The sequence below is a fragment of the Pelodiscus sinensis genome, chromosome 2, assembly GCF_049634645.1.
Source record: "Pelodiscus sinensis isolate JC-2024 chromosome 2, ASM4963464v1, whole genome shotgun sequence".
Classification (NCBI taxonomy): Eukaryota; Metazoa; Chordata; order Testudines; family Trionychidae; genus Pelodiscus; species Pelodiscus sinensis.
The window spans coordinates 69,041,902-69,064,746 of NC_134712.1; the positions used below are offsets into that span (position 1 = coordinate 69,041,902).

The following is a 22,845-nucleotide window of genomic DNA, read 5'->3' on the forward strand; positions in this document are numbered from 1 at the left end:
ATGAGTTTTGGGGGCGGGGAGTTTACATTGACTAGAAAAATAACAGTCTATAAAAAAAACTTTTATCAACCAAGTTCAAGATACTAAGTAAAACACCAGCCCTTACCATTCCTGCCTTTATGAGTTATCTGTCATTTGTGGGTGAACGTGATGATGAGGTGGTTGTTTTAAACCTGCAAAATTTTATGGCTTCAGAGGAACCCACAATTATATTTCCCTTAATTCCTTTTCATGTATTTGTGCTACGTGAAGCTATATATATGCTATGTTTCTATTTCCTGTGTACCATGAAATATAAAGTATGGCTATGTCTAGACAACAGGGTTTTTCGAAAAAAGTAGCCTTTTTTCGAAAAAAAACTTCACGTGTGTCTAGCCTGCCGCCACGTTCTTTCGAAATTAAATTGAAAGAATGCACCAGTTTTTTCAACAGCCGTAAACCTCATTTTACGAGGAAGAACACCTTTTTTTGAAAGAGCTCTTTTGAAAAACGGCATTTTTGACCGCAAACAGGGCTTTTTCGAAAGAGAGCATCCAGATTGCCTGGGTGCTCTCTTTCGAAAAAGTGGATTGCTTTTTCCGAAAAGTTGTAGCTGTCTTGATGATCTCTTTCTAAAGATTCTTTTGAAAAAGCTTCTTTTGAAAGAAACGTGTAGTCTAGACGTACCCTTTGACTCTGACTGTATCCTGAAAAGCAAGGTCTATGAGGCAATTCAAGATAGCTGCTGCTACGACTGAAACATAAACCCTGCAATCTCACAAAGAAACTTTATGTACATTCTGTTTTTATTGTCCACTAATACAAAATAGAAGCCACCCAGATGTAAAGTTCATGTAACTATTTTTTGTTTGAACAACATAATAGTGCCTAGTGTAAATACAAGTGCATCACTCATGTCTATTTATGGTAATGTGTTTATTTATTTTATGAGTCATAAGGCTTTTCACCACCATAAAATCATCAAAGAAATTAAGTTGTTCTATTCGATTTAGACAGACATCATGTGATAAGAGTCATAAGACTGTCATATGCTAGCAAGACTAGTCAGCAAGACTCAGTTACAGAATTCAGAATACAGGAGCCCAACTTTTCATTTTAAGGGAAAAATGTAGCTGTATATAATAATACAAACTTTGTTTCCTAGTCATTTTGTTAAGTGACCAAAATGCACAATTTTCTACAGGACCTCTTTATCATAGAAGGGTAATATTGTTACCTCGTACAACAGAACTGTGATTGGTGCTTTCATGTTATTTTATAGTATTGAATTTTGATGACTTTGAGTGCTTAGTGAAAAGAAGTCAAAGGGGAACTACATTAGATGTAGTGTGAATAGTGTCAAATGTAGTGTGGCCATATCTTATGAGAACCACCCATAACATCTCTCTGCCGGAGTCCCTCTGTCTTGATTTCCTGCATTTCTTTTATGACAACCTTAGACCTCTTAAAAGCAGGATCTGCCAACTGTGATAAGTGGTTTCCATTGTGGAAAGGCTATGTGGTGTATAGATACATCCATAATTGACTGCTTGGGACTATAGAACTCCTTTCCCATATAACCCATTGTTCACGGACTAAGAGTAGTTTCATGAGTCAAATGACTGACAATACCATATACTCTATTTCTTTTCTGCTTTTTACACCTTGAGTAATTGTTAATAAAGAGATGTATATTATTCTGTCAGTAAAAAATATAAGCCAATCACAAATAGATTACTAGGAAAAGTGAAATTTAGAGCCTTTATTTCTTCTCCAGTTTCTTTCTGTTTCTCTTCTCGTCTCTTTCTGTAAAAGGGAGTATAAAATATCCACTTTCTATTGAAGTTAAAATTATTTACTATATTAAAATGTTATTCCTTTCCCACATTCTAACTAGTCCGTGTATTTATTGCACATCAGTCTGTGTATTTATTTTTTGCTTTAGTGTCTCATTATATTTCAGTTCAATGAGATCTCAGTCTCCTTACGTTTTCTTCCCCATCACTTGCATTTTGTGTCCCTGGCATTCTTCCATTCTAAATCTTCCTCATTTCATCGTAACTTTCTTTGGCACTATTTCTTTTCATTTTCTTCTACGCTGTTTCATTTTCATCCAACTTCACATTGTTTCCTTCCGCCACCACTTGGCATCCTGGAATATTGTTTTTATTTTATATCATTTTACTTTGTGTTCCCCATTTCTCTGAATTCTATTTTCCCTTACTTTAATTTACATTCTCTAAACTGCTTATGCACACTTCATTCATTCTCACTGACATTGCTGTTTCACTCATTTTTAAAATTATTTTCTTCATTCTTTTTCCTTTTCAGGTTCTCTCCTTTCAACTTTGTTTTCACACCCTTTCTTTTTCTCTGCTCAAACGTGAAGATATTTTAACCATTTCAACCTAAGTATCTTAAACCCTTTTCTTGACATTTTAGCAATCTTAGCCTAATATTAGATTTGTAAAGAAAATGTCAAGACACTTATTTAAATTTCAACCCTCTGGTGAATATACAAGGTAACTGAAAGGTTTCTAGGATTAAAAATTGACCCACTTAAAAATATATAACAGGCCCATCGTTTTTGTAATGGAGTGACAGTATATGTAATGCTATACAATCAAATGAGACTCAGGGTGTGTCTAGACTACATGCCTCCTTCGACGGAGGCATGTAGATTAGCCAGATCGGAAGAGGGAAATGAAGCCGCGATTAAAATAATCGCGGCTTCATTTAAATTTAAATGGCTGCCCCGATCTGCCGATCAGCTGTTTGTCGGCAGATCGGGGGAGTCTGGACGCGATGCCCCGACAAAGAAGCCTTTCTTCATCGGCACAGGTAAGCCTGGTTTCACGAGGCTTACCTGTGTCGATGAAGAAAGGCTTCTTTGTCGGGGCATCGCGTCCAGACTCCCCCGATCTGCCGACAAACAGCTGATCGGCAGATCGGGGCAGCCATTTAAATTTAAATGAAGCCGCGATTATTTTAATCGCGGCTTCATTTCCCTCTTCCGATCTGGCTAATCTACATGCCTCCGTCGAAGGAGGCATGTAGTCTAGACACACCCACAGTGCTTACTTGGAGGCTTTCAATCTTAATACAGACACTGAGAACACTGCTCTGACACATGCAGCATAATCTTAGTAAATCTCAGGGAAAGATTGTTGGAAGGTTTTGCAAAAGAACAGAAAAGGTGCTTCTGTCTCTTTCTCTACACTGGCCTGGCATTGAACCATGGTCTCTACTGACGTTTTTAGACAGTTGTGCCTAATGTAGCTAGGTAGCGGGTTCTGTACAGGAGATAGATCCAGGCTCTGCTGAAAGGACCAAGAATGTTGAGGTGAGGGGAGAGGTACTCACTTCTGTTCCAGCCTAAAAATGGACTGCCTTGGTGAAGAGACATTTTGTCCATATGATCAAAATTCGGAAACTCCAGACCTTCACTCCTTCTTTCTAGTCGTCTCTCTAGATGTGGTTCATAATCAAAGATCTCTCTCTTCTTTCTTAATTTGTGTCCTTTCCCTGCAACCCATTTGTGTTAACATAGTTTCACCTAACTGTCTTTGCAGCCTGTAGGGAACCAAACAGTGAAAATGTGCTTAACAATCACTTTTAAGGCTGCATCGATTAATTCTCAAGAAACAGTGCAAAGAGAACTCTACAATTTACTGATCCCAATGAATGTCTGTTTCACACAAAGCACAATTTAGCCCAATATTTCTTAGTAGACCACATGTCCCCATACTTCTATGGTCTGAAAAAAAGAAGCTTATTCAATGAGTCTTTCATGTTTACTTCTGTTCTTGCATGCTTTAAGTTTTATACCAGCAAAAGGAGGTTTGGGGGATTTGAGTGTAGTGGATTCTCTAAATTACTTGTGCCATTTCCTACTTGCTTTCATGGAAATGTCAGCCTGTACAGAGTGCTATGACAAGATAAGTTTGAAAGGACTAAAATCATCATCATTCCAAGTGCCCTGAGATTGTAAAATGACTCCTCTTTCAGTCTCACATGAGTAGTACAATAGCTGATTGCCTAGCAAGAGACTGAATCCATCATGGGTCTCTTGCTTCAGAGGCGATATGGACCAACCTTTTGCCATCTGATGCTATGAGAGCTGTCTGTATTTGATGCATCCAATTTACCCCACTTCCAAAACCAACAAAGGACACAATCCTACATTGAGAAGAAAATGAATGGCCTTTTTCATCTTTAATTTCTACACTACCTTTTTATTTTGCATATGAGACAACAGTGCTTTCACACTAATGCCCCTATAATGTAATTCTTTACATATAAAGCTACAAACTAAACCCAAGTTCTGAACAAACACTCACGTTGGAATGTTATTTTTATATGGAGCTATACCTATCTCATGAAGCTAAAAGAGACCTTGAGAGGTTCATTAAGTCCAGACCCCTGCCAAGTACCATCCCTGACAGATTTGCCCCAAATTCCTAAATGGCCCCCCTCAAGGATTGAGCTCACAACCCTGAGTTTAGCAGGCTAATACTCAAGCACTGAGCTATCCCTCTTCCTTGGTCCTAGGGCCCTTCATAGCATACAGCAGATTCATGATTTCGGTGTGCATTAACTTATCAGCATGACAACATTCATTTTCAAAGGGCAGCTCAGACTGCATAGCTACAGTTCCCTTTCATGGTAAGATTAATCTTCAGAGTGATCAAAGGGTCTTTACTGTCAAGGAGACCCATTGTATTAGTAGGAGTAAACTGATAGAGCAAATACACTTACTACTAGAGATTAGCTAAGATTTCACCCAGAACTGAAATTATTAACCCATCAGAGCAGGGACCAGTCATCTGTCCTTAAAATGGAATAATAATAATAGAATATTAGGATTGGAAGGAACCTCGAGTGCCCATCAAGTCCAGTCATCAGCCCCCATGGCAGCACCAAGCATCATCTAGATCATGGGTTCCCAAACTGGGGGACGTGCTCCCCTGGGGGGGTCATGAAGAAATTCCAGGGGGGGCACAAAGTGACCCAGCCCCGCCATCAATCCTCCTCCCCAAGTTTTGCTGCTATTTTTGTTTTTCGGCCCTGGTCAGTTTCTGTTTTGTTTTTGTTTTTTTGCTCAAGTTTTGCTGCTATTTTTTTTTTGGGGGGGGGGGGGGAGCATGAGGGTTTCTCAAAAATCAAAAAGGGGACATGATGCCAAAAAGTTTGGGAACCACTGATTCTAGATTATCCCTGAGGGATGTTTATTCAATCTGTTTTTAAATATCTCCAGTGACAACCTCCCTAGGCAATTTATTCCAGTGTTTAACCACCCAGACAGGACTTTTTTTCTAATGTCCAACTTATGCCTCCCTTGCTGTAGTTTAATACCATTGCTTCTTATCCTATCATCAGAGGCCAAGGAAAATTTTTTTTCTCCCTCCTCCTTGTAACACCCTTTTAGATACTTGAAAATTGCTATCATGTCCCCTCTCAGTCTTCTCTTTTCTAAACTAAACAAGTCCATTTCTTTAGTCTTCCCTCATTGGTCAAGTTTTCTAGACCTTTAATCATTAAAAAATGGAAATTAAAAGGCTTGAATGTATGAATGTGTAGGAGCCCAGGGCAGGCCCATAAGCAGGAAAAGCAACTCTCCCTCCTGCTATAACAGCAAAAAAAGGACTGTGATAGACAGGGATGCTACAGCTGCCTATCATCTCAGGGGCTTAGGTTCACAACTAGGCCTACCCCTGTGGAAAGTAAATGGCTCCTGCTCTTCCTTTTTATACTTGCTGCTTATTTCCCCCGATAGGAGAATTAGCCCCAGTTGAGTCCAAGCTTCTTTCTCTTGGTGGAGTCTTTGCAGTCCCTGCACTGACGGCTGTCTTGGAGTGACCCCTGCAGTATCCTCCTCTACGGAGTTCATTTTGGCATGATAATATAGACCCAAGGGCTGCATCTAGACTGACAAGTTTTTCTGCAAAAGCAGCTGCTTTTGCAGAAAAACTTGCCAGCTGTCTACACTGGCTGCTTGAATTTCCGCAAGAACACTGACGATCTCATGTAAGATTGTCAGTGTTCTTGCGGAAATACTATGCTAATCCCGTTCGGGCAAAAGCCCTCTTGAGCAAATGCTTTTGCGCAAGAGGGCCAGTGTAGACAACGCGGTATTGTTTTGCGCAAAAAAGCCCCGATCGCGAAAATGGCGATCGGGGCTTTCCTGCGCAAAACCGCGTCTAGATTGGCACGGACACTTTTCCGCAAAAAGTGCTTTTGTGGAAAAGCGTCTGTGCCAATCTAGACGCTCTTTTCTGCAAATGCTTTTAACGGAAAAACTTTTCCGTTAAAAGCATTTGCGGAAAATCATGCCAGTCTAGACGTAGCCAAGCTGTATTAATTTTGCCCTTCTTCCTTGATTTCCTTTAAAGGTATTTCTTCAGGGCTTCTCCCTTTCCTCTGAACAGATGGCCTGGTTTATGACTGATTCCCTGGGATCCTTGCAGAGCAGGGATACATATTCGGAGGCCAATATAACAACTTTTTCCATATTGAGGAGAAACAAATCCTAGTTCACAGCTCTCTTGAACAGAACAACTGGGGAGAAAACACCCTGAGGAAAGCCTCCTCTCTACAAGCCCCCTTCCCATGGGTTTCCCAAAGAAGGGGTGAGTGGACACTAAGTGGCAATAACTTTTTTGCAAAATTAGCTCCTGAAACACTGTCAACACACTAATATTATAGTGACACTATGGATTCACTTTAAAATTGGATTTTTACAACTGACTGACTAGTACATTTAATTTACCTATGGCACCGAACAGCAGTTCAATTTCTGTTCTATCTGAAAGCAAGTGTAATCAGTACATGTTCATAGCTATGTTCTGGTAATGTAACCAGAACATATCATCTGAGCAGTTAATTACTGCAGAGACAATGGCTCTGACTTACCTGATATAGTGCATTATTATTCATCGTGGATTCATTTCTTCTTCTTCACTGGTAATTTTGTTAACATTGCTGACAGTGTTTAACAGCAGACTCCCTTGATCTTTAGCACTATTATGTCTCCTCAGATGTTACTCATATCCTGAAAGCAGATTGCTTCTCTAAGTTTTAACCAGATTTATGTATGACTTTGATTGGTGTCCCATGTAGCAGTAATAAATTACTAATGTGATTCCCTGATCTAATTTGTGCAAAATGCATCTGCTAGTGTGCAGTTAAAACTAAAAATATTAAGGACGAGACAAATCAATGAAAATTTAGGAAAAGAGGGAATGTAGAGTTTATTGATGAAGTGGCATGTGAAGGAAGTAGTCCTTGAAACAGCAGGTTTCAGGAAGGATTTGAAGGAAGTGAGGTACCAATCCTGCAATGATTTAAGCATTGTGTAATCCCATTGACTTCACTACTCATGTTTAAAATTAATCATGTGATGAAGAGCTGGTCTTCACTGCAGTTACAATTCAAATGTTGCCACTAATTCAAGTCCCATCCACATGAAAAATCTTTTAATTTGATCATATGGTGCTTTTCACTCAGGTTGGCTGGCCTATTGGGGGATCTAGGCTACAGCTTACATTAGCACAACTCGTCATTGGCTAACACAGCCCTACTGTGCGGCTTGAGTGGAATTTTGCTCTCACTCAAGCAAAGCTAACATCTGAGGAGTAAGTTCGGTGTTGAGAATGCAAGTTAACTTTGCAGAATATTAATATACAGAATATATAACTCTGCAGAGTTAACTTGCATTCTCAAAATAAGGGAATGCTAAGTCTTCTCAGAATAACGGCTAAACAGAAGACACTGGATTGATTGATGTGGAAACTGCCTCAGAAAAGAGCCCCTATTATTTTTTATAGACTTTGTTCTTACCTGTGTCCCCTGCACTCAGTTTGCTTCTACTTCCTGCTCACATATATGCTGTCCTCATATAGCCTTTTCCTGCCTCCTCTTTAGGAAGTCTCACTCACATTAAATGTTTGTATAGTGTCCTTAACATAAAAGCTGCTGAGTTGTCTGGCCTCGTTCCCAACTAAGCAATCCACAAATAGAAACACTAAATACATTTCTGGATTGTATATCAGACCCACATGATTTATAGGAGTTTTATAGAAGGGTTTACTTTCACACAGTGCCACTCACTCTGATTTTTCAGTGTGTTCTAAATGCATTTTTATGTTTATTCTGTAGTTATTGACACTGTCCTGAGCCACACAGTTATGTTTGGGCTTCTCAGATAACTTCTTAAGGGATAAGTGGTCAAGTAATAAAAATCACCGCCCAGATGGTGTGTAGTCTGGCAGTCACTGCTGACAGAGAATCAGGACCAAGTTAAACTTAAGCCTGAATTACCTTTCACCTCCCTAGAGAACATTTTCTCCAGCCCACTGATGTCACTGGCAGACCAATGTGGCTGCACCTCACATCAAAGCAGTAAACCCTGCACAAAGATAAATAAACTGAGAATAAATAGACAGATTCAGGCACCGAGCACAGTCAGTGCTTGACATCACCCGCACAAATATTTACTCGCTAATTAAAACGTTATAAATGAGGAAAATGAAAAGGCAATAAACGCGAAAAATAATTTAGAATTAGATTTCTTAAAGAGTTGTTTGCCTCTCTTCCATATCATCCTTTCTTGTAATAGCTTTAAAATAAATCCTAACAGGCACATTTCTTCTGTTGACCTTTGTGGTTGCAACAAAATGCTGGTTTTGTTTCAACACATGAAGTTACGTAATATGTTCGTGATAAGGATGGCACGATAAGGGGCTCTCTCTCAGCTTTGCAGTGAGGCAGATGACCAAAGGCCAAGTTTCAACATCCACGACCCACTGCCATCACTACTCCCCACAGACATGCTGACATCTCCTGGCAGCAGACTAAGAAGTGCACGGGCAAGTGGTGGGATGACAGAGAATAAGGGCCTGCAGGGCGCTGCCTCACTTTTCCTTCAGCAACTGGAGAACCAGGTAGTGGCAGGAAAATTCTAGAACCTTTGCTGTGACTCTGTCTTCCCACTCTCTCTGCCTCAGTTACCCAATCGCATGTTTGCTTTGCTTTTTGCTCCAATACTTTGTAAATCTAGTTAATCCAAGATGTTTATATGGCCCCCATTATAATCCCAACCAATCTTTAATTGATCTATTCTCTCAGCTCTCCTGTGAGGCAGGGAAGTGCTTTATTCCCATTGTACAATGGGGAAATGACACAGAGAGTAACTAAGCCCAAAGTCACACAGGAAGTCTGTGACAGAGCAGAAATTTGAATTCAGGTCTCCCAAATCATAGGCTAGTTGCCCCAATCACTTATGCATCTTGTCTCTGTAAATCCTGACCCTGGCCCCCTTTAAGAGCAAAGGGGTTTAGATAACCTGTGGAAATTGGGGATGGGAATCAAACTCATCCCTTGTCGTCTTCAACCTACCTTACTGACAACTATCACTGAAGAACTCCCAGTGGTGCAGTACAGGGTACAGAATGCAGCAGTAGTCTAGTATGTGACTGTTAATTTACCTCTAGCAATGGGTACATATCATATCTTACAGAAGTAAATCATCAACCACAGGCTGCTGGTTTTGTTAGTTCAACCAGCAGCCTACCAAGTGTGAAGTTTTGTTGAGGTTCCTGCAGTCTTTTGGTTAATTCCTGCTCCAGAGGCCCCTGAGGTCACAGTGGGTTCTTGCTTGCTTACTTCCCTGCAAAGGCTTGTCATGTGGGGTTCTGCACAGTGTCATCTTTTCATCCTGTCTATTCTACATGCCTACGCAGCCACCAAGAGAGACAGGGAAGTGTTGGGCTTCCATGTGCATCCATATGGGGAATAACACTTGAATCTAAATCTCAGCTTTTAAAAAATCTGTTTACTATTTCCCCCCCCCCCCCCCCCCCCCCCCCGGCTGACGGAGGTGGGAATACTGATAAGGCAGACTGGCATAAACTCAACTCAGGTAAGACAAAAATGATACTATACTCAATATATTTGGATGGATGGATGTTGTGAGTGCACCTTTTATTGAGAGAGTAACATCAGAGGTTATCAAAATTGTTTGAATTTTGAAATTTCATTGGGGGTATGAATTCTGAAATTTCAGGTGGTGAATTCAGTAAATTCATGCCTTTTTTTTCAACAAGTTATTGCCAGTATCATCAAGTCTCTAAGGGTATGTCTACACCGCAAAGTTTTTTCAGCAAAACGGGCATTTTTTTAAAAAAACTTCACTTATGTCCACACTGCAACAGCGTTCTTTCGGAGAAAAAAATCGAAAGAACAGAGGGATTTTTCCAACGTTAGTAAACCTCTTTCTATGAGGAAGAAGCCTTTTTCCAAAAAGATCATATGGATGGGAAAGAGGGAGTCCTTTCAAAAGAAGAGGAAAGAGGAAAATGTACAGGTGCCCTGGTGGCCACTCCATCCATAGTAATCACAGTTTAAATGTGAGATAGCGTCCATTCAGTGTGGATGCTATCTTTCGAAAAAGCAGATCGCTTTTTCGACGAGCTTTTGCTGTGTAGATGTACTCTTTCTGAAGAAATTTTTTCAGAAGATCTCTTCTGAAAAAGCTTCTTCTGAAAGAAGCCTGCAGTCTAGACATAACCTGAGCTCGATTGCCCATCCTGTTCCTGTAGCTGGCAGTTACAGCATTCATTACTTTGTCCATTTAAGGTTGGCCTGAAAGTTATAAAAGTCTTTACCTAATGGGGACCGCAACAAACTCTGCTTCTCGCTACTGTTGGGAAGAACTTCAGCCATCACGAAGATAATAATGTAAAAATTCAGCTCTTGAGCACAATGAGCTGCTATGAGCACATAACATCTGTGCTCAGTTATCTGCCCTGCCTACTTCTTTATATGTGAATTCAAGGCAAGGCAATCTATAAACCTTATAATAGAATACTAGAACTGGAAGGGACCTCAAAAGGTCCCCTTTCAATATTCTGGGACCCTGTTCTCTCAAAGACAACCTTTCTAACTCATGGTACAGCCCCAGGTTTTGGTTTTAACCTAGGAAACCCTACTGGTCTGTAAAGGTACTTGAGCTGGTTCTCCTTTTAGTTTTAAAGGAAGGCAGCCATTGGCATGTCTCTCTTCATGAGGGACTTTAACATCTAGGGCTCGCTTATTGTCCAAATCTGCTGATTTTCAAGACACGCTCCTAAGCCCATCTCATTTTTCAGGTCTTAGGGAGGAATGAGAAGATTTCTGTGCCAAGGGCTGAAATCTGCGGCGGTAGTTAATTTTTCCCCTTTTGAGGAAGTCACCGCATTTATTTTTGTTTGTACTGCCTGGCATGTATTTTTAGTATATGACACAGTCATCAATAGTCCTGGGCTTAACATTTTAGCTCAATTAATACCAAAAAAAAATAGAAACATTTCAGGGAGAAGGGTTTGCAGCAGGATTAAGGGATTTTATCTGATTTATTATTTATTACAGAGTAATGTGGGGTTGGTTTTTTTTGGCTAAACAGGATATGTTATATTTCTATATATATGCTAACTTGTTTGTGATACTGCAATTCTAATTATCTTAAAAGTGATTAAAACAATTACTGTAGAGATGTATGTATTGAGACTACTTTGAAATACATAAATGTATAAACATGGAGCAAGGGGTTTAATTGCCAGAGAAAAGACAGTTAAGGCAGCAAAATGAATTAATTTCCCAGCACTGCCACAGTCCCTGTCTGAACTTGGAAAAGTCAGTGGGCAATTTTTTGAAAATTGTACCACGTGGAACTTTTGAAAATGGGATTTAGGCTCCTAAGCCTCATAGGCACTTTTGAAAGTTTTGCTGTTAATTTCTCTTGCATCAGTTCCTAATTTGAAAAATGGGGATAATAATATTTCCTTTCCCCCAACCCATAATCTGTCTTGTCTTTTTGGACACTGCGCCCTTTGAGGTAGGGATGGTCTATCATTATATAGTGCCTAGCACAATGGGACCTGAGCAATGGGGCCTGTAGATGCTGTAACAACTGTAATATAAATAATAACAATAATAATTCCAAAAATTTATAGAGGTCACATATGATAATTTTAGATCATCTAGTCAGTTCACGATTTTTGCCAACAGTACAATTTTTCTATATTCAAAGTCTTTCTCTTCAATAGAATAAATATGTATGAAATTCAGAGTGTGACTGGAAAGGTGGTGATTTTGAGTGCCTAATGGAGGACAAGTATCAAAGGAGTAGCCAAGTTAGTCTGGATCTGCAAAAGCGACAAGGAGTCCCGTGGCACCTTATAGGCTAATAGATGTATTGGAGCATAAGCTTTCGTGGGCAAAGACCCACTTCATCAGATGAATGTGACGAAGTTGGTCTTTGCCCACGAAAGCTTATGCTCCAATACATCTGTGCGGGTATGTCTACACTAGCCCCCTAGTTCGAACCTCATTCCACGAGGAGTAACAGCTAATTCAAGTTAGGGGTTTACTTCGAACTCCCATTTCACTGCCGCGTGTAGACGTAGACAGTTATTCCGGGCTAGTCAGTTTCCAAAATGGCGACCACCCGGGAACTTGCAAATGAAGCATGGGATATTTAAATCCCGCGCTTCCTTTGCAATTTCTGTCACCCTCATTAGCCTCCCTAGTTCGAACTAGGGGGCTGGTGTAGACGTACCCTTAGTGTATAAGGTGCCACAGGACTCCTTGTCACTAATTGAGGACAGTGATTTCTCATGAAATCCCGTACTGGGTTTCAGAATTAAACTGACTTAAATTGTTGCAGTTTTATGTTTGTATATCTGAGAGCAGATTGTGGGCCACAGATGTCAGAATGCAGCTCTTGCCTTTCTCCTAGAAATACCAGACAACAACAAAAATAACATGCAGTAGTTCAGAACACAAACTATACCAAGGTCAAACATTCAAAAACATTCTGCTAATGCATTCTCAAGTATTTTAAGTCATGCTCCACTTTTTAAATTAAGGATTTGTGAATAGATGTGAAATATGGCAACACAAGTTCTGCTCTCTGGAGATTCAGGTTCCAATTTATAATGGATCTGACTATACTTTGAGGATTACGCAGTTCATTCATTGACCACTGGGTGGTATGACTGGCACAGATGTTCCCTCAGAGGCAGAGAAGTTGAGTGTTGTGGCTATGTCCAGCAGATGTCTCTTTCCCACCATGTAATATTTATTTAACTGTTTCGTCTATAAAGGATTTTAAAGGGTCAGCATTTTTAAGCCCTTTGTGCTTCTTATGAAACTATTGCCAATTGCATACTAGATGATTAGTAAAAGTCAATATGATTCAGAAAGCATTACTTTTCATACTAAATAATTTTAATCTGACACAGAACACTTATGTTTAATTAAACTTGTCATAGAAGTACTACAGATATACACAGATTTAGAATACATTGGGCTAAAATCAATTTTCAATTATGCATGTGTAAATCTGAAGTACCTCAGCAGTAACCAATGGAATTAAACCGACGTACACAGATGGAAATGAGAGCAAAGTTTAGTCCAATGTTAAAATTTCCTTATGCAGAAACAGTTCTGTAGGAAAACTGAACTATAGCAAGGTTGCACAGATATAAATGCATGAGTGCAGTAGTTACCCTTATTTAAAGTAGCTGCTACAAATCGATTAATGGAATGGCTAGCAAATATTGCATCTTATTAACAAAGGCAAGTCTCTTCTAAGAGATTACTATTTATAGCTCTGAATACTAGAGATGGGCTTGACCCAGTACCCCAGATTGAAAGCTCTGAACATACAAAACTGACTTTGACATAATTCTAATTAAGGGTTTGTAAGATTGATGACCCTTCTGCCTAGAGTCCAGATAACAATTTACCCAATTGTATATAGTTGCATACAAATGAAAAAAAAGTATATTTCTAATAATGGCTTGAGTAGTGAGAGGTTTATATTTTCCCCTATCTGATTCCCTCCTCCCTACATTTATTTCTCTTACACTCACACACAACATTGGGAGCATTTCTCACATTTAAGCGCTACCAAATTTTTATTGTTTTCAAAGCCTACATCACTTTTCTTCTTTCACAGACATAAATGCTGGTGCTATTGGAGAAATATGAAAACACAGATTGAGTACAATGTTTGATTGATCTGTTCTACTGTTCAACTGGCTTTTGAAAACTGATCATATTTTCAGGTAACAGGGGACTCATTAACTATACAATGCATACATATTTCATATTAAAGCTGCTGAATGTCCCTAAAAGTGAGGAAAGACATATGAAATAGAAGACCTACATTGCAGCCAAAACAGTCATTTACCAGATACTTTTGCTTTTATCCCCCTCTGGGATGAAGTGAGCACCTGCATGATTAAATCTAAAGTAGTACATTTAGTACACACCGTCAGGCCCAATTCTATGAACTTCAGAATGCCTCTGAGCTATCTAGGTGTAGTATCTTACAATATTGACGTCAGTGGAATTTGAAGATGCTAACCTCTATCTGGGAGGTGCTGAGCACCGTGCAGATGTGGATCCAGTATCAGGGGAAAATTCTTCACTATACAGGTGCTAAAGCAAAATACAGGGACTTTTTTGAAGAAGGTTTAAACTGATTACATTTACTTCTGATGTTATATTTCATGCAGTTTATTATTAGTTTCCAATTCATGAAAATTCACACTTCTGTGTAAATCACTGAATGATTCAGGATATTTCTACCATGTTTGAAGAGTGAAAATTCTCTGTGTATCTGCTTCATTTGTCCAGATTTGAGGAAAGGACTTAAGCCATGATTTCCAAAAACATAAGTGTAAATATAAGCTCCTAAGTCTTTATTAGGACACATAATAAATAGCCTGACACAGGTGCCTAAATATAGATGCAAAAAATATCTTTAGGTTAATTTTTTTTTAAATTTTGGACTAAACATCTTATTTATATATGTTTTCAGGCATGGAATGCTAAGATGGCTTTTCATATAACTGTTTTATACAGAAGGAGTGCGACTAGACTGGCAAGATGCAAAAACTTGCCACCTGTCTACACTGGCCGCTTGAATTTGCGCAAGAGCACTGACGTTCTAAAGTAAGAATTCAGTGCTTCTTGTGCAAATACTTTGACTCTCCCACTCAGGGATAAGCCCTCTTGCACAAGAGGGCCAGTGTAGACAGGGCACCTTAATTTTTTGCGCAAGAAAGCCCGATGGCTAAAATGGCCATTGGAGCTTTCTCGCGCAAAAGCACGTCTATACTGGGCATAGATGCTTTTGTGCAAAAACACTTTTTGCTCAAAAGCATCCGTGCCAATCTAGATGCTCTTTTGCGGAAATACTTTTAACGGAAAAACTTTTCTGTTAAAAGTATTTCCGCAAAATCATGCCAGTCTAGATGCAGCCAAGCAGTAACAACATATTAATCACATAACTTTATGCAGCAAAGGAATTAAAAGTGATATATTAAAAAGTAGTTATAGAAATGAACACAGTGTTTTGCCTCCCAATTGGAACAGGAGCCAGGAAACACTTATCTCGCCCCAGAACACTGGAACCACCAGCTTCTGTCTTAGTTGGAAATTTTCTGTCTTAGTTGGTACTTGTACTCACACTTTGTATTTCCTTTAGCTTAGTTCTTCTTTTCTAGCACATTGGTGCTGGATGTCTGCGAGCATTCTATATATCATCCATGTTACCTATGAACATACAGAACACCTGCTTATTCTGATTCACCCAGTCCTCATGAAGACTCTCCCAATTTTTGACAGCAGACCTCAAGCAAGTATTACATGATGTTAATTTCCTTTCTGAACCATGTAATAACATGCCTTACACTCAATTCCTGATGTCATTCAAGCAGTCCAGTCACTGGGATAACACGTCAAGATTTTGTAATGTATATAAAAGTAATACATTTGTTCTGCTTTACCCCATTGTTATGAAGGTGTAACTCCAATGAAAAGTGGAATCATTCAGTGGTAAACCTCGCTTTTTAAAAATGTAAAATGTCAAACTGTCAGCTGTATAAATCAGCATGCTCCATTCACTTCAATGGAATGACACCAATTTATACTAGCTGAGGAGCCAGATCATAGATTCTACAAAGGGTCAGTTATCTATAAAACAGTATTTTACAGCAGCTATGCCAGATCCTCTCTAAATACAGGGTTCAACGTTCATGTAAATGTCTTAAATGCACCGGAGCTGAAAGGATTTTCCTAGAGCTGTGGATGGTGGCTAAAAATTACTTGGAAATTTCATATTTTCTGTAGAATCAAGGAAAAAATGTGTATGTTTGTCATCGCTCTTATTGCATTCCCTCTAAAACCAGGATTCCAGTCTACACCTGCCCTCCAGCTATGAACCAGCTACAAAATCCTGCTCTGAACTGTACTTAGGCAAACACATTTGCAGATATTAGAGAAACCTGAACATTTCTCATTGTCTTTTATTACTACCCTTCCTCCTTCTTTAGCTTAGGTGTTTCCTACAGTTTGAATCTTCATGTGATGGCTCTACCTGATATACACTGGCATTAGATACTATTAACAGCTGAATCTTTTAAATCACTCCTTGAAAACAGTATTTTTTTTCTCTGCACTTGTTTTGGCATCTCCGAGATTAAGAAGTCATGCAGCTTGACAAAGCACTTTATTCCTACAAGTCTTAACAGAACCACAGGGATTCCCCCCACCCCACGTCTCCATTCCAACACCTGTTGCAAAAAGGCTGAGGTGGTCTCAGTATAACTTTGTTCTGCCCCTCCTCCTGCTAATATATAGTTCTCTGTACATACTGTGGTATAATTTGTAAATGAATCACAACAGCCCCCAAAACACTATTTGTAATAATAAGATTTGTATTAAGTAAGGTCTAGAAGTTGTAGGCTTTTTTCAGGTTTTTGTGTGCATGCATTTTAAATTTTAAACATACTTATCACTGAGTGGCTTTTCTAAAGAAATCCAGGTAATTGACAAAAAGTAAGATATGTTTAGAAAACTTGCAATATTTTATGAATGAAATACACAACAAGGTTATGTTTTTATATAAAAGCCTGCAGATTCCTTGTGTTTTCTCTAAAAATCCCATAAGGAAGTATGTCTAATGGGGTTTCAGATTATCCTGATTATTCAGCTGTTTTGCTTTTTGCTTAGTATCTATATATCTTTCAATGTCCTTAGATAATCAGGAGTACTTCACTTGGGGAAAATATTTAATTCTGTGCTAGGGCGATTAATGGAGTGACACAATTGCTCAGTTGCCACAAGGAAGGAAATGAAAGGTCCTTGCATTTTGGAGATGTTTGTAACTAAAAATATGTACATTCCTAGTATTTAGAATCTGAAACAGTCCATGAGTTTAACAAAGCCCGAATCCTGCTGTGAAATACTCCTTTCCATTTGTTGCTACTGCTGCTACTTTTGTCTCATGGAATGTACCTTGCTATCTGCTATTTCTCAAAAGGTGGGGATCGAGTATTTATTAATCTACAAAAACTCCCAACTAAAACTTTTCAAAGTGCAGTTTCCAAACACAACCAGCACCTCCTAACCACAGTCTCTCATCAGCAATGTAGGCTGAGTTGTTATCTTGTAATGTGCCCTTCCCCCCCCCCCCTTTTTTTTTCTTTTTTGCCCTTAATGAACAGTTTGTTCCATTGTATTTCTTTTATCAAACATCTGGAAGCCAGACTTGTTTTAAAGAGATGTTTTAGTTCATATGACTTATCCAATTCCCTGTTAGAGAAAAAAGAAAAGAAGAAGAATGCGGCTAAATCAGTGAAATTACCCCCTGTGTAAAGTACTCTAACTTAACACATTTTTGTAGGCAGAAATTCTAAAGAACAACATGCACCCACTTTGCACCAGAATAATTCACTCTGACAACAGATTCTTCCTCTGTTCACAGCTGTCCCAGTGGGAGGAGCTGAAACCTGAAACAAATCCTTAACTTGTAGCAGGGATTGGATCCTTCATGCAAAGAGAAAGAAAACCCTCCCAGCAAAACAGGCTGCGTTTGTAAAAGTGCTCTAGCAAATTCAGAAGTGATTGGATGAAAAGAAAACCTTGGCCCTTCCCTCCTGCACCTGACTAGTGGATATTTACAGCACTTTTCAAGGAGCCTCTCTGCACTGCCACTAACACATTTTTACTGCATGGATTGAGCTGAGTAGACAATACTATAGGGACCAATGTGCTAGCTGTGATTCTGTGTGCTGCACACGATCTGGGACCGTTATTCTAAGCTGAAAGGAGATTCTGGAAGAAAGAAATTCTGCATTCAAAATGCCACGATCTTTCCTGGTCAAGAAACATTTCAATTCATCTAAGAAGCCAAATTACAGTAAACTGGACACTCATACAGGTAATAAGATTTAAACATATGCTATAGTGAATGAAAACTGCAGTTGTATTTATTCCTTGGCAATGAAGTAGGTTTACCTTTTAGTTTTCCTGCTTCAAGACAAGATTTGGTTTATTCCTAGCATCTTCTGTTTGCTTAAAATGATTGCTTTTTGAGAAACGTGGAAGTGCCAGCCAGAATGAAACACTGCCAACTCATCAAATTGAACCCCATTATTTTTTGAGGAGTTACGTTTATTTCCTGTTCTGTGCTTGTTGTGAATGGAATTTCTAACTTGTATCCAGTTTGAAAGTTTGGCTGCTGAATGTATTTGATTGCATGAATTTAGAAACAGCATGTTTCTTTGAATAGACCTCCAAACCATACTGTGCTTGTTTAAGTACACTGTACATATGTATGTATGAATGCATCTGTATATATGTATAGAACTTTTACTCATTTAATCCTTGTTACATGTATTTGGATCATGTTTGTGGTGTTTCATTTCTGCATTTTTAACCATATAAGCAATTTATTTTATTGCCTTTAAAGCAATTTTCCACTTTTCCTAAAACTTTCTTTTTTCTTTTTCCCCAGTGATCATTTCCCCATACCTTTATGAGAGCTATCCAATGCCTATCATCCCACAGCCAGAGATCCTGAGCTCAGTAGCTTACAATCCCATTACTGTGTGGACTACAACAGGGCTGCTGCCCTCCCCGCTACCCAATGACCTCTCTCCTCTTTCTGGATACCCCTCATCCTTGGGAAGAGTCAGTCCACCTCCACCCTCTGACACCTCATCCAAGGATCACAGTGGCTCAGAAAGTCCCATTAGCGATGAAGAAGAGAGAATCCAATCAAAGCTTTCAGATCCCCATGCAATTGAAGCTGAAAAGTTTCAGTGCAGTTTATGCAACAAGACCTATTCAACTTTCTCTGGGCTGGCCAAACATAAGCAACTGCACTGTGATGCCCAGTCTAGGAAATCGTTCAGCTGCAAGTACTGTGACAAGGAGTACGTAAGCCTGGGAGCCCTTAAGATGCACATCAGGACCCACACACTACCTTGTGTCTGCAAGATCTGTGGCAAGGCTTTCTCTAGACCCTGGTTACTTCAAGGGCACATCAGAACTCACACTGGTAAGAAAATCCATTAGAAATGCAATGCGTGAATTTTATCCCATCAGAATGCAGCTGATTATTAACTTTTATGGTTTGTCCTAAGTAACTACTAGTGTCCTTAGCATGTTATTGATATTTACATGGACAGTTATTTCCTTGCTATTTTTAAAGCATCATTATAATACAAAATTCACTCTTTGTTGGAACAATTTCTCACATTCATGGACCAGGTCCTCTGCTGGTGTAAATCAGCATTGCTCCACTGAAGTCAATGACATTTTATACCAATTTCCAACAGCTAACGATTTGGCTGGTGTGACTTGAGGCTCACACTTAGATTCTCTGAGAGGTTTTGTGTATATAGAGAAGGCTCGGTTTGACTCGAGGACCAATTAGAAAATCCCAAACGCTAAAAGATATACTCTGTGAAACAAATGTTGCTAACAGAAACAAATCCTTACCTGCGTTTGTTTCCTAAGACAATGATTCTGGTGTAGCACTGGGCACAATGTGTTCTGTCGGAACAGCTGTTTGCTGCATTTCAACCCTAAGTAATTTATGCCGCTCTAGGTATAACACAGGCTAACCAAAATGAATAGAAGGAACATTTGGAAACTTTGGGAGGAGCCCAACCTGCAGGCACTAGCTGCACCTGTTGAGGCTGAAAGTTTGTCAGCAGCTTGTCTTTCAAGACTACACCAAGCAGTAGTCCCTGACAAGTCCCAAGTATCCCAGTACAATCAGCAGTGCTGTGAGCATTAACTGTAATATCTGCAGCCTACTCACCTCTGTAGTGCAGACTTCAATTATTAAAACAAGTCATTTTTGTTTCCTATGGGAAAATAGGACAATACCTATTCCCAGAGATACTTATTGCTTTCAATGCTTAACTTTTTCTTTAAACATTTTTTTTAGGAGAGAAGCCTTTTTCGTGCCCTCATTGCAACAGAGCTTTTGCAGACAGATCGAACCTGAGGGCCCATCTGCAGACCCATTCAGATGTGAAGAAATACCAGTGCAAAAATTGCTCCAAAACTTTCTCCAGAATGTCTCTCCTGCACAAACACGAGGAATCTGGCTGCTGCATAGCGCACTGAGTCATGCAGTCAGTGTTTACCTGGATCCAATGCATTTCTCCACTCCTGTTCCAAATGATAAGTGGAAACCAAAAGGCATTTTCTCTTCTTCCCAACCTCCTTCCCTCACCTCAGTCCATCCCCCAAAGTGGAAGAACGTATAATATCAGTAAAAAATAACTTAAGCATTTCTGCTAAATAACTTAAGTGTGAATTCTGAAATGAGAGGGGGGAAGAACCATGCATGACATTTCAAATAGATCATAAGGAAAAAGCATGATCAGCCTTCTTCAGTGATGAAGCCAAATGTGCATAGACTTTTCTTACTAAGAAAAGTTGCATAGCATTAACAGTACATTCCTGCCAAATCATTTCAACCAAAGAAAGAGTATTTAAAAAGGAAATAATAAAAATCTTACTCCAAGAGAATTTGCCAGACAACATTTATCTCAGGTGCCTTATAAGGTATTTCAAGTTTACTTTAGTAAATGTCTAGTAGTACTAGGGTTTTTTAATTAAAACCAAAGGCCTCTATTGATGATCTGAAATGTTTTAACGCTAAATAGCGCAAAGAAGAGGAATAAAAACACGTAAGAGAATGTATGAAAAATGATCTGCCATGTTTTTAAAGTATGTGCCTTTAAAAAAGACTGTAGCTTCAAACATTCCTGGTGCATGCTTGACCCATCTTTTAATATGGAATAGTTCTTCTAAACTTTTAATCTTTTTTAAAAAACGGGAATAAGTGCAAGAGAGGGGGTTCATGGGAGTTTGACAATGACTTTTTGAAATGCACAAAGAAAATGCAATATATTCAACATTACCCCTCCAAGTGCCTTTTCTATTAATGGTTTTGTAAAGTATGTGGATACATTGTAAATATTTTTATTTTTATATGACTGAATGTGTTGTGAATGAAAGTGAAGTGTTGCCTATAACAGCACTTATAGGTAACTTGAAGAAAGTATGAAGTGAATCTTGCTATGTTGTTTTCTAGCCACTTTTTTACAATAAACTTTTTTGTGTAATATGTTTGTTGTTTGTTCTAAGCACAAAGACTTTATCTGAATTATCAAGCACACAAAGTTTTTTTCATTAAAAACATAAAAATGAAAACTGGTTTTCAAATATGAATTGTTAATTCATGGTTGTTGTGCCTGAATAAGTAAAATGATCCTTTGGGAGATGTATTTTTACAAACCACTTAAGAAGTCTATTTTAAAACACCATTAGACTCTCTCTAACCCAATATCAGTTTTGCTAAGAGCCCTGATTAAAAGAGAAATATTCTGTTTTATTGAATTTTAAGAGCTAAGATTCTCCCATTACATTAGGATCATTACTATTGCCATACTTTTGTGACCATCTTTTCATGGTGCATAGAGTTTACAAATTTGGGCATGATCCAAAGTTCATGGAAGACACCAGTTATTTCATAATTCCATAGAGTCTAGGTCATGCCCTTTAAGAGCAGTATTCCAATCTAGGGATGTTAAATATCAGTTAATTGAATAGTCGATTATCCTCATGAATTCATCCTGGTTATTCGGCTATTCTATAGTCCCTGGAGATGGGGCCGGCAGCTAGGCTGTGTCCAGACTCCATGCCTCCGTCGACGGAGGCATGTAGATTAGCCAGCTCGGAAGAGGGAAATGAAGCCGCGATTAAAATAATCGCGGCTTCATTTAAATTTAAATGGCTGCCCCGATCTGCCGATCAGCTGTTTGTCGGCAGATCGGGAGAGTCTGGACGCGATGCCCCGACAAAGAAGCCTTTCTTCATCGACACAGGTAAACCTGGTTTCACGAGGCTTACCTGTGTCGATGAAGAAAGGCTTCTTTGTCGGGGCATCGCGTCCAGACTCTCCCGATCTGCCGACAAACAGCTGATCGGCAGATCGGGGCAGCCATTTAAATTTAAATGAAGCCGCGATTATTTTAATCGCGGCTTCATTTCCCTCTTCCGATCTGGCTAATCTACATGCCTCCGTCGACGGAGGCATGGAGTCTGGACACAGCCCTAGTGTGCTCCAGACCCACTCCCAAGGAGAGGCAGCAGCATGGAGTACCAGGCAGGAGCTGGTCCACGAGGGGAGCCAGTTTAAAAAACAGCTTCCCTTGTAGATCAACTGCCTGTTACCCTACACGGTTGCCTCTCATACAGAGGCAACAGTGCAGGGAGGCAACAGCTCCTGTCTGAGAAGGGTCTGAGCTCCTAGACCTGGCATGAGCCAGAACTGAGCCAGGCTGCTTACCCACCTGGCTCCTAATACACTTTAAACACAGAGTTGCAGCAGAGGTAGGTCCCAGACCCACCACAAGCCAGGTCTGAGCCCAGGCGGTTATACAGCCTGCAAAAAATCTACTGGTAGCGTGGAGGAAATGTGTAGTCTATAGCATTAACCAATAAGCTTTT

The 22,845-nt window shown here is 39.4% G+C and overlaps 1 protein-coding gene and 1 long non-coding RNA gene across 2 annotated transcripts; one reads left to right on the plus strand and one right to left on the minus strand.

Annotated features, from left to right (window-relative positions):
- Window positions 1-588: 588 nt before the first annotated feature.
- LOC112547087 (uncharacterized) lies at window positions 589-12,250 on the minus strand. The gene is made up of 4 exons (XR_012901463.1): window positions 9,376-12,250; window positions 6,892-7,030; window positions 3,343-3,552; window positions 589-2,131 (listed from the first exon to the last, which is right to left on the minus strand). It is a non-coding gene; the product is annotated as an uncharacterized LOC112547087 (long non-coding RNA).
- Window positions 12,251-13,978: 1,728 nt separating this feature from the next.
- SNAI2 (snail family transcriptional repressor 2) lies at window positions 13,979-21,458 on the plus strand. The gene is made up of 4 exons (XM_006112169.4): window positions 13,979-14,087; window positions 17,795-18,250; window positions 18,827-19,372; window positions 20,270-21,458. Exons 2-4 carry the CDS (start codon window positions 18,172-18,174, stop codon window positions 20,449-20,451), a joined length of 807 nt encoding a protein of 268 aa, XP_006112231.1. The 5' UTR covers window positions 13,979-14,087; window positions 17,795-18,171; the 3' UTR covers window positions 20,452-21,458.
- Window positions 21,459-22,845: the final 1,387 nt, after the last annotated feature.